Here is a 12136-nt window from a genome sequence, read left to right as displayed (position 1 = left end):
GCTCTGAGGTCCAGGGCCTGTTTTTTCATTATTAATACATGCAGACTGATTTCTTTGTGAAATATATGGAAATATGCACAGATGGATTAATATCAAAAGCAAGTATAGAGCAGAAAATCAGGTGAGTTACTAACTGTAGATTTGGTGCTGTTTACAACAGAATTAGACCTGGCATGGTGTGTGGAATGTCCTCAGATGTTGCTTCTAATCTTACAGGTTTTAACTCTTAAAATAATTTTTTTTGTTTGCCTTTAAGAGGAAAATGCAAATAGCCTCTGAATATAAGTTTTTGACTTTTAAATATGAATAAGGAAAAGTTGTTCAATATTTCTGTAAGGGTACAGAATTAGCAATTACAAGATAAAAGCAAGCCAGGTAAACTTGACTGTTGGTTAAAATAAATCAGCTTGAAGTCTGTTAATGACTAATGAACTCTGTGTACATTTATTCCACCACTGCAGTGTTGCACAGAAATAGGAGATTCAGCAACCTCGTATTTTTGTCACAATTACTGTCAGAGGCGTCTTAGTAGGTAGAGTTATGTTTTGATCCATCAAATAAAGAAAAGGATTTTGTGGACTTGTCTTCTACTGCTAATATTCTGATTTTTGTGCACCCCAATCACCTTTCCCCTCCGTATTCCCCGAGTTGTCTCTTAGAGTCAAAGACAACGCTCACAAGTGCTGCTTAATTGCTATTCAACTGGATTGTCTTTCCCCTTCCCATCCCTTATTGGGAGAGCTAATTGGGATTTTTTTTTTGTTCGTTTGTTTTCCCCTTTCTAGTTCTGGAATTGTAGGTTTGCTTCTGTTAACAAGAAAAATTATTGTTGCTTAAGAAAGAAGTCTGTGACATTAGCTTTTGAATCTCTTGGTTAGTTTCAACCAAGTTTGAAATACTAGTGTTGATGAGGATGATGCGGCTGGTAGATGGATGGTATGAATCTGGAAAAGTAGGATTAAAAAAAAAAGACTGAACACTAATCATCATGTTCTTACTGACTTGTGGAGGTATAGTCACATCAATATATTGCTAAGGTAGAATATGTTAGTGCTTCAACCATCCCGCAGGAGCTGCCTGTGAACTAAGGTAACTTGCTTATGAGCACATGGCCCATCTAGTGTAGTTGTTTGTTACAGGATTCTTTATATTTTCTTACGTATTCAGCCACGTCCAATATCCTTCCTAGAAGAATGAATAAGGTGAACCATTAGTAATGGATTTCCTAGGAAATAATGATGTTTCCAGATTGATTTATCTTCTTGCTTTCAAGTTTCTCCTATTTTTTTAAAATAATTTATTTAATATTTTTATTGGAGTCTGAAAGGCTTAACTCTTCTATTCTTTTCCTACCAGGAACTGTTTGAAGCATTTGAGTGCACCCAGAACAAGCACATCACAGACAGGAAAAGAAGAGATGACTGTTCTCACAGATTCAGTTTGGACGTTGTTTCAGCTCTCCGGAAGCTTTTGCTGCGGGCTCCCCAGAGGGCAAAAGCCCTGCTGGAGTTCTTCCAGGAGGAACAAGGCACATCCAGCTCCTCACTCCAGCGATATTGCTCTCTACAAAACATCTTTGTTGAATTTCTTCGTGACTCCTTGAAATCTCTTCAGAGGCTTCACTGCAGTTCTGAGACTTCAGCAGAACTAGATCAAAGAGAACTAATAGATACAATTTATGCTGCTCTTAGTATAGTGACTTTTGAAGTGGAGCATCAGGCAGATGAAGTACGGCATCTATTCAGGGAGCTCTTGGATGTATGCTGGGCTGAGGGAAGCCCCCTGAGGGAGGAGAAGCTACTAAACTGTATGCTGAGGAAACAGACCCACGGCCTGTTAAGCCTGTATAGCAGTGTTCTCATAGAAAGAACAAGAGAAAAATTTCTGGTGTCAAAATCAATACGAAAAGGTTTGTTTTGCTTTTTGCTTTGTTTTAATTTCTTGTTTAACAAAGCCATTCAGGCATTAAACACGCAAGTTGTCAAGAAGTTGGGCAGTGTTCTTGCTAAGGTGCCTTAACAAGTCATGGAGTCTTGCAATGGATGATGCTAAAATGACTTAAAGCAAAGAATTGGCATAGGAGCCCCAGGGCTGCCCCTACATTTCTGCAGTCTGTGCTACCTTCTTTGTCAGCACTTCCTTTATCACCCATTGTCCTATATTTTAACTTGCTCAGCATTTCTTCTGCTGAAGATCTTGCTTGTAACTGTATATTAAGTGTTTATTGGTTCAGCTCTAGTTTGGAGTCATCTGTGTTGGAGGAAGTTCCATTTCAGGCCAGTAACAGTTCAACTACCTCGGTAATCCCAAAATGTTCAAATCCTTAATACTGGAAAAGAAAACTTTTAGAAGTGGAAGATGATGTGGAGTGGGCCAATATTCCAGCTGGAAAGAAGATACAGTTTGATTACCTGCTTGCTTGCCAGAGCTCAACTATTGTTTTTGTACCAGCTATAACTTCACAGCTTCTCTCTAGCTCCCTATGACTAGTACATGTAGTTGAGGATCTCAGCTGAAGCTGAATGGCAAGTGGTGCTGATGCTCTTGGCAGGAAAGTGGCAGGTGAGTGTGCAGGGAGGGAAAAGCTACAATGCCTACCCTCTTTTTCTTGCCTCTGTACACTGAGGTGTAAGTCAGTGGGGTATTTTCTCCCTTCACATGTAGGGATGGCTGAAGGGAAGCGTGGCAGGTGTGGTGTGGCAATTCTGATAATAGCTACAGTTAATGCTTCTGTGTGAGGGAAGAGAAATGGAGGTATGGATACCTTCACTCTCACTGGGTGTAGTTCAATTCTTGCTTTGCACAGATCTGAGAAGTTCCTGTGCTGGACAAGTCTTTGCTAAGGCCCAGCAAAGCAGCAGTGTCTCAGAGCACAAGTGAGTTCATGCAACATGCAGATAAGATGTGTATGAGTTGAGAAAGAAAGGCAGCGTGACCTGTGCTAATGCAAACAACCTGTGTGCTAAACAGGCTCTTGCTATGTTAACAGCTGTCTAGACAGTTTGCTGGTTTCCTATCTGATCTGTTTATTTTCTGTCAAATTTCTCTGCTTGGCTTTCTTCTTATCTAGTAACAATATCTGAGAGTCTTAATTGTTAAAAGTGTAACAGCTGGTTAGTATTTGAGGCAATGTTGAGTGTTTCTCAGTTTAAATTAACAACAATTATGATTCTTTCAAAGGTACCCCTCTGTACTGGAAGGTAATCTTATGACGTTTTTTAGGTTCATCTGAGCAGCTGGATACAGAGCGAACTGTGATGAGTTTGTTCTCAGATCCCAAAGAGGGTCCGTCTTGGAAGACAGCCTATTTCTACTGCTTGAGCAGCAGCAAGCACTTTCTGGAACAGATTCTGGTATGGCCATAAAATCATTAGGAGGGGAAACCCAATGGTGGCTAAAGTCAGTCACTGTATTGAACATATCTTGGTGGTGCACAGAAGCATTTTGTATTCAAACAGTGTTTTCTAGGGGTCATGACTTAAAGGATCAAGAAGGTAACTGGCGATAACTCCCCTACTTTCAGCTGTGTAATGAAATCAAAACATTTAGTGAGATTTTTGAAAAAGCTCATCTGCATGCAGACTGAAGAGTAGATCTTCAGGATTTAAGAAGTCCTGAGTTCTGCTTGTAATTTTGTTGGATATGCCACTTGATTTATCCAATGATCTTGAACTCATTGCTTTGCTTTTCTGATGCTGGTAGACTTGGGTCAGTGAGACTAGTTTGCAGAGAAAAAATTATGTTTTAAAGAGTTTGAATATCTGGTGGAAAATACTCTGGTATGAATTAAATGATTTGAATGTATTTGCTTAGATAGAAGAAACAGAATACAGGTAGGTGATCACTCTTAAAGTGCCAGTTTTTATGGTTGAATATATTTACACTTCTAAATAATGTGTTCATTCAGGTTTCTTACGTAACACTCTTGACAGAAACATAATCAATAGAAAGAACATAAAGATAACATAGTGAGGGAGTGTGAGTTAGCTCAGTAGTAAGCATTTAAAATGATATTTTTTTACTCATGACAGTTTTATAGAAGAGTAACCTAATATACAAGCTTAGGGAAGTTCCAGATGCAGAACTTCAGTATTTTAGTGAAGCTGTTATTGAAATGGCTACTTGATTCCATAATGCCTGGCAGGTTATGCAACTCTGCATTTTGGGAAGAGGAATACTTCTTCCTTTTGTTTTCTAGGTGACTGCATTAACGTTACTGAAAAGAGAAGACTACTCAGGCCTGAACAGCTTATTGAAGAGAGAATTCAACCCCCTAAACCGGCTCTTGGTATTGTTAGGATGGGCTCATTGTCAAAGCTTGGAATCTGCAAAGGCATTGCTATGGACTCTTCACAAAACTCAGGTAAGTCAGCAGAAGGCAAGTGGCAATATCCCAGTCTGAGTCCAGATAATGCATTTTTTTGCAAGAACGAATAAAACCAGGCAGTTTCCAGTGAGAATGTTAATATTTCTCCAAATGGAATTACAAAAGCTAAGATGTTATAGTTGTGTCTAGGTAACATTATTGCACACTTGCCTTTTTTCTTACTCCTCAGCTGTGAAGGAAGTATGGTTGACCAGGAGAAAGTTTCTGTTGCATAAGCTCTTAAGTCTTTGCTGTTAACATAAGAGAAAGACAGCCATGGTTTGTTGATTAGTTTTGAAAAGAGCTGGGGGACATTTGATTGGTGCCATTTTGTCCAGTGAGTCATCCCTGGATAGTGACTAACTCTGGTCACAGCTAACCTGAGTTCAGCAACAGGGTAGCTTGGAAATTTCCCGTACCCGTTCTCAAAATGAAATGGTAAATGGCAAGAGCTAAAGATCCACCTTGTTTGGGGAGAGCCTTCATCTTTAAGGGTGTAGTTGCAGTTCAGATGATACCTACCTGCAGGCAAGTGGCTTGGATGACAGATGGGGAGATGGGGAGCCTTGCGCTGCTGGATCACAGGGGCACGTCTAGGCTGGTATTGCCTTAAGGGGGTTACCATCTACAGGTCATAGACTGAAGGTCTATTCAGTAGCCTCTGCAAAGTGAAAGGCTTAGATCTGGTTTTAGCAGGTAGGCATCTCTAGTAGAAAAGCACATGGAAAAGGAGAATAACTGTCTGCTACCCAGTATATCATTGTTCTAGTATATGATTGGTTCTCGAGGTTAGTTTCTTAGACTGTTAATAAGAAATATTAATTTGCATTTTGAAAGCTAACCTTGAAAAGGGATGTAGCCACCTTTCCATGATCTGTAGGTGTGAGTGGAGGCTGACTGATTTTGATGCTCCTTCAGAATAGCCCTTCCTTGTTGGCTTTGTAATAAAACTGGCAATTTTCTGTAATTTAGAGTTACCATCTGGATAAAGAAGTCTTATGAACAGCCTGTATGTGACACAGGCTTGGTTCTGCTGTCTGACTAGAGGGTTTGTTGTAAAGGGTTTCTTTTATTTGCCTTTCCATTTAGGATCTGTGCAATGATTCAGTACTGAAAGATTTCTGTGATGGTCTGTGGGCTCAGGTGGAAGTTCTTGAATGGTGCATACAGCAAAACAGGTAAAATGATCAAAAGGATGCTTTTCCAAACTGTCTTGCCAAATCTGCCTATTAGTTAATTTATGTATGTAAATAGAAATTGTGTTCTTTTCTGTAAATCTTGGCTAATAATCTCCTAGTGAGTGTATATCACAAGCTTTTGAAATTGCCTCATGGGTATTGGTTATGCTATTTGTTTTTCTTTTTTAACTGCAGTAGTTTGGTTGAATCAGAATTAGAGTGGGAGATGAATCAGAATTAGAGTGGAGTCTTTAAACATGGTTGAGAGACCTAAATCTGTTTGTGTCACCTCTTTGTTCTCTTTTGCAGTATTGCTATCCCAAGGAAGGTTCTTTTGCAACACTTGCACAGTCTAGATGGCCACACTGCAATGTACTCCCTTCATCATCTCACTAATCTTCTGGCACTGAATGAAGATGATGTTATTGAGCTGCTTCAAAAAGTTCCTGCTAGAGACCAACAGATGCAGGGTAAATGTGTAGGGTCCTAAGAACACAGAAACCCCCTGATCCATCGAGTGTGTGCTGCTTGGTATTTCTTCCAGGAAGAAACTGTTCTTTTGACCTACTTCTGTAAATAAGGAAGATACCACTTATCAGCTGTTTTGCAGAAAAAAACTAGGGAGCCTGTGGAAATTATTTTAGAATCCTTTTGGGAAGTAAATTGTCTTCCAAGGAGGAGTTGTGAGATCTCTTTGATCTCAGAAGGACAGATCTCTGAAAGAGCTTTTTCAGAATGGTAACAAGACTTTGCACATGCTCATAATATGTGCTACTCATTGTAACTTACATAATGTATAATATCTTTAGCTTGCAAAGTAAGCGTGTGGTTTGGATTTCAGCCACCTGTGCACTTAAATATAAAATCAAAGGGCAAATCCAGATGAAATTGATGATATCTCATACTATAACATCTTCATTTTTGACAGATACAAATTTATTATTTTTTTCCTTCTAATACTAAGTCTTACGAAATCAACTTTAATATTAAAATCAGTAAGGCATACCTTACCAGCAGTGTTTACATCCCTCTTGCCTCACTTCTCTTATCTTCCCATGTTCCAATTCGGTGCCTAAAGTACGTGAGGTTACTAAACACGTTCGTTCACTTAGAAGTGACTCTCCTTGTACACTATTTTGATTGCAGCCTATGTCCAGGTTCAGCTGCTGCTATTTTAATGCTGCTTTCTGATCGGGCCTCTTCATAATGAAACAGAAGCTCAGTCTTCCTGCATGTAGTAGGACCTAAGAAGCTGCATTTTGGGGGGCCTTACTACTTCTATGGATGGGAATTTGTACATGTGTAATTTCAACCTGAGTTGCATGGAGAGTTCTCTGTGATGCATCTTGCACAGATTTTCCAGGTTGTCTAGTGGTTAGCAGTTTTTTCTTCTTCCAGTGTTGTATTGTTAAGATGTTTGTTTCCAATCATATTTTTACAGGTTTTGTTGTTAAAATTGTGACAGTTGTCTTGAATAGTCTTGAAAGACATAAGGATTGAGACTCTCTTTCAATCTCTGGTTTCAGTATCCTGCTTTCTGAAATTAATTGTTTTGTTGTTGCTGATGGTTTGTTTGTTTTTTTTTTTTTTTATCAGTTCTTAAATTTTAATTATTTTCTGCTTAAATTCTGTCAAAATCTTTCAAAAACAGGAAGAGGGAGTCCCATTATATCTCATTCGAGCTGCATGACAAAACAACTCTAGCTGTGGTTTCTCTTCTTTTTTCAGATCATTTTAATTTACAGAACTAGTTAGTGGAATAATTAATAAATTCTATAAACACAGTTTAATAAAATCTCTTTCAAAATAGGTTATTTAAATTTAAAGGGAGGAGATGAGTCATGAAGTTTTGATTTGTTTGACTTGGTATTGTTAATAGGCCTCATCCCACATACTTCCCTTTCTTACCCTTCTTTCTGACACACATCTGTCAGCTGCAGTAGTGAAACTGAGGTCATGGTACTGGTTAACAGTTTTGTTCAGGCACCCTTCAGATCAGTGTGTAAGACTAGCTTTGATCAGTCACACTAACAAAAGAAATGATGGGCAGAAATTTCCTCATGAGTTACAGAATTCAAGAATAAGGTGTTAAAATTTCTGGCATAGGAAAAACAAGTGCTTATTGTGAAAGGGTAATGATTCTGTATTGGTACAAGGAAAAGTGTTGGTTTAGACACAGATACTGACACAGTCTCACTGCATCCAAGTCTTTCCACATGGGAGGCAAAAGTGTATTAAACTTGCATTTGTTTACTGGTGTGTATGTTGTAGTGTCTCCAGATAGCTATTTTACTTTTTCAGAGGACTCTGTTTATCAGATCTCTGCCTTCACCTGCCTGAAGTCCTCTTAATAGAGTGGTATTAAGAGCTTTTCAGGTGCCACATATTAGTGTAGAGCTGCTAGTGAATTACAGCATTTCTGTGGCCATGTGGATTCTGCAAAGGATATATACTTGGATGTTTCCTCAGTTCTGTCTGCTGTCTGCATTATGGTTTCCACCATTATTACTGTTTAGAATTGCAGTGGTAGGGAATAATTGATTTCAAACTGTCTGTGCTCTCAGGGCGTTTGTCTTGGCTGCTCGTGCTTTTTTCTGAAATCAGACTCAAACCTTGTGGAGGACAGTGCTGAAACACTTTCTAGGTAATGCTATTCAGTCCCAGAGTTTGGATGGGGACGTTATCAGTACATCAAGTGCTTTGTTAAAAAAAAAAAAAAACTTGGCTAATACTTCCCTTGAGTGCTCATAGTCAGAGGGACAATCTACCCCTTGTATGAGAACATAGAATAGTGGATTCAAGCACTGATTTAACTCTGGGGTTTTGTGTTTTTTTTTATTTTGCTTCGTCTAGCCTATATTGTGTTCCTGGGTGAAGGGGATGATGATGCGACTTTTACATAATTTTCAGCACTGATGCTCTGTGTAGTAAGAAGGGATCGTGTCTCTGGCATGTGACACCTGTCCTCAAAAAAAAAAAGGCAGAAGGGGGAAGGAGTGGGTGTAGTACGTAGATAAGTTGCCTTTATCATAAATGTGTGAAGGAAACTGTGGGACTGTACTTTAATCAATTGCAGATTGTGTATGATCTATATGGCCAGCCGTGGTGGATAGAATCAACCATGATATCTCTTTGTTAATACAAATCTGTAGAGCTGGTGGTACACTAGTCTCACTATGGTCATAGCCAGTTTACACTATCTCCCCACTTACCTGCTGTGTAGTAGAACACAAAATTCTGAGATGCTGGACCAAGACAGGGTCTGTCCCTGTGTTGTAAATGCATCAATGTAGCTTATCCACATACCTCTAATGAGACTTGCCATGAGCAGATTTTGATCACCTGTGCTGTAGCCAGGTCCTGTAGCAGAAGTTCACAAAAACTTTCCTTTTCAGAAGGGAATCCGGACCTCACTTTTCTGTGCCTATCTGTTCTAGGGTTGTTTTGATTTTTGGTGTTTTGGTTTGGTTGGCTGGTTTGTTTGTTTTCCCAAATGTTGTAAACTAACAATGAGATAGAGCAAAGCTGGGATGGAGTGACACTAGGGAAGAATGACTGAATAAATATTGCTGTGTGGGAACTGCAGGAGAAAATTGACTTGTTTTCTTGTCTACCTTGTACCCCCTCATCACCCTTATTTCCCTCCACAGCAGCAACACTCCCTAACGCCCTGAGTCACCAACGCAATCTGGCACTCTTTCGAGCATTTTCTGCCATGAAGTATGCTATCTATGCTCTCTGTGTGAATTCACATGAGCCTTCCAAGTGCAGAGATTGTGTACGCAGCCTTCTTGGTGGCACCCCTGAAGACACAACCTTTGGAGAACCAGCAGGTGATTTGCCTCCTTTTTTGGGTTCAGTAGCTTGTGCTTTTCCATTTGCTGAGCTCTGAGTTATCACTTCGTATTGGGATAATATTGTACCCTATGTATATATGATGTTTTTAATCAGTGGGCTATGAATGCTTTGAAAACAAGTATAATTTCTTTGAGGTGTTGTTACCTTTAGTAGTAATAGATATGAATAAGCTACCTGCATGGTTCTAAAATGTTTAAGGTAATTGTATTAAAAATAGAGTGCAAAAAGAAGGTGATATTAGATATAGCATGGTAGTGGCAGGGATGCTTTTGTAAGGGCTTATGATTTCCCAGAGCTAAAACTGACTTAATGGCTTAAATGGGTGTAATCTGAGTTTGCACATCACTGCACAAAGTGATAATTAGCGTTACTGAGAGGGCGGAGGCACAGTACCTTTTTAAATGTAAAACGTTGGAAGTATATTTACTTGATTTGTAGGGGAATGATCAGCTCTGAGCCACTGGGACAGTTCCTTCTTCTAGGATATTCATAAAGGGCAAAGGTTGGAGGACGGAACTCCTAGAAAACATTGTAAATGTTCTTTATTTTTGTTTTTAATTATGCAGATTGCTCTTCAGTATTTCCTCAGTACCTTGTGAAGTGTCAGCAGTTCTTAAGGAGTATTCCTGCTCCTCTGCGCCTGGAGGTTTTGGAGAACATCTTCTCCTTGCTTTTTGTTTCCTACAGTGATCTCCATACTGAGTCTCTTCTACCTGAGGATTATGCAGAGGATGAGGATCTTGACAAAAGGAGTACTATTGTGAATGTAGAAGGCAGTGTCAGTCGGCGGTCTTCCACCTCGGAAAGTCCACAGCACCTAATAGAGGCTGAAAAGAAATTTGAGAGGCATCTGCTGGCTGCTGCTCAGACAGTTCACACAGATACCCAAGATCTTCATGGCTCAGAGTTAGGTGGCAAAAGCTATGAAACCTCTAGGCTGAGCTACCTAGATCTGAAACACTTTACCAGTGGTATTACTGGATTTTTAGTGGATGATGTGGCCATGGAAGCCTTCCTCACGTTGCTTCTCAACCATCTGGAAGAAATTCAGAGTTCTCTCCCATGGGACTCCAGTAATGTGCTTCGTGAAGAGCTGGAGCTTGTTGAGTGCTTGAATCTTTCTACAAGCAGAGATGCCTTTGGAAGTCGTGTGTTACAGTTTTCCAAATACCTTTCTGAAGCTCACTGGCGATACAAAGTGGTGATGAGTAACAGAAATGCAGGTAGGCTTTGTATTTGGCACTTTCTGATGTATCAACACTGTTCTGTTACAGCTGTCCAGGCAGTGGTCTCAAGACTGAATTCCCTGAGCATCTTACTGAGGGACCATGTATTGGCAGATATTATGAGAGTGACATAATTGGAGAGCTCATGCTTCTTGCACCATTCTCTAATGGCAGTGATCTTTATTCTAATCAGAAAGTTCGGGGTTTATTTTTCTTTTTTCCTTCTCTTTTGTGTACTCACTGCTTCAGTTTGCCTGTCTTTCTCCTGTCCTTTTGTCACAAGTTCTGTTGACAAGGCAGTGATAGTAAGGGACGTGATGGTGTGTGATCCAGTGCAAGTCAGGTAGACTCCTCTCATTCGTGGGCAGAGTGTTGATTTAGCCTAGTCTGGAAACATGTTAGGAACATGTATCGGAGGAAGTTGGATTATTCTGGGATGCAGACCATTCCTCAGAAGTAGCTAGAACAACACACTCAGGAACCTATTTCCCACCTTTCTCCGAATCCTATAACTGCTTAGCCCTGCTTCTATCAGATTTCTGCTTGTATCATAATGTGGCTTATGGTGTATCTCACTATGCGAAGTCCACGCCCCAAGAAAGACTGGGCAGTATGGACCTTAATGTTCCAGGTTTTTAAACTTGTGTTCAACTGTTTCTCAAGTCTCCCTCTATAAAGGTAGGGATGTGATGGGACTTGTGTTTGAGTAGACAGTCCTCAGTGTTTCTCTTGGACAGGGAGCAGCTTTCTGTGGGATTCTGTACTTTTGAGTCCTGACTTCTGACAATGATGACAGCTGTTTGGGAAATGTCTTCCAGAGGAGTTGGCTGGCTTTTCTGGACATTACATATCTTTTGGATTTTCTGTCTCGAGGCTGGCACCCGCATTACTTGCTCACTTCCAGAATTGTTGACTGAATCGGGGTTCATACTATCCTGCATTACTGAACAACCTAGTTGTTTCAGCAAAACCTTAATGACAAATTGAACTCTTTCTTTTACTATTTCAATTCTTAATATTTTCACCTTGTTTCTAGCTGCTTATGTACTTGGACTATACCTATTTTTCTGTATAGTTAGAATCATAGAATCATTTATGTTGGAAAAGACCCTTAGTACTCATCAGGGCTGTATAGAAGGTATAGTACATTCCAAGCAACGTTGGACATGGATGTGAAAAGCATGGTACTAGTTGAATTGCATCAAAATTACTTCAAGGTGCTGGTTTAAATTTTACTGCAGAAGAGCTCTTAGCTGAGATCAACTGTGTTTCCTTTGGAAATTTGCCATCATAGCTCTACCTACATAGATGTGCTGATAAATTCTTTAAGGTAGACAAATAACTGTTTATGGCCTGTCCAGCTCTTTGGTAATGTTTTGGCTTAAATGTTTCACAGAACATCAGCTTGCAGCTTCCAGGAGATACTGCTCTTCAATCAGGTGCTCCAGCTTTAAGAAACGAAGTAGATCTCAAAGGTACAAGACAGGTGGGTTGAAAAAAATCTCTTG

General features: G+C 39.8%; 2 protein-coding genes across 6 annotated transcripts in view; both read left to right on the top strand.

The window, feature by feature from the left end:
- TMEM229B (transmembrane protein 229B) overlaps positions 1-12136 on the top strand; it is a 323642-nt gene that overhangs the window by 110467 nt on the left and 201039 nt on the right. The gene's annotated exons all lie outside the window — the stretch shown is intronic.
- ZFYVE26 (zinc finger FYVE-type containing 26) overlaps positions 1-12136 on the top strand; it is a 51282-nt gene that overhangs the window by 4276 nt on the left and 34870 nt on the right. For 3 of the 5 annotated variants that reach the window (XM_042790948.1, XM_042790947.1, XM_042790950.1), the window contains 8 exons: positions 1357-1909; positions 3223-3353; positions 4199-4363; positions 5456-5544; positions 5854-6014; positions 9195-9377; positions 9969-10625; positions 12025-12114. In XM_042790948.1, the coding sequence (XP_042646882.1) occupies positions 1357-1909; positions 3223-3353; positions 4199-4363; positions 5456-5544; positions 5854-6014; positions 9195-9377; positions 9969-10625; positions 12025-12114 (2029 nt within the window). Of the gene's footprint in view, positions 1-1356; positions 1910-2463; positions 2563-3222; positions 3354-4198; positions 4364-5455; positions 5545-5853; positions 6015-9194; positions 9378-9968; positions 10626-12024; positions 12115-12136 lie in introns of those variants that run through there. The other 2 variants (XM_042790949.1, XM_042790951.1) reach the window with 2 other exon arrangements.

Source organism: Tyto alba, unplaced genomic scaffold (genome assembly GCF_018691265.1).
Source record: "Tyto alba isolate M040663 unplaced genomic scaffold, T.alba_DEE_v4.0 Super-Scaffold_18, whole genome shotgun sequence".
Lineage (NCBI taxonomy): Eukaryota > Metazoa > Chordata > Aves > Strigiformes > Tytonidae > Tyto > Tyto alba.
This window is presented reverse-complemented; position numbering and strand designations above follow the sequence as displayed.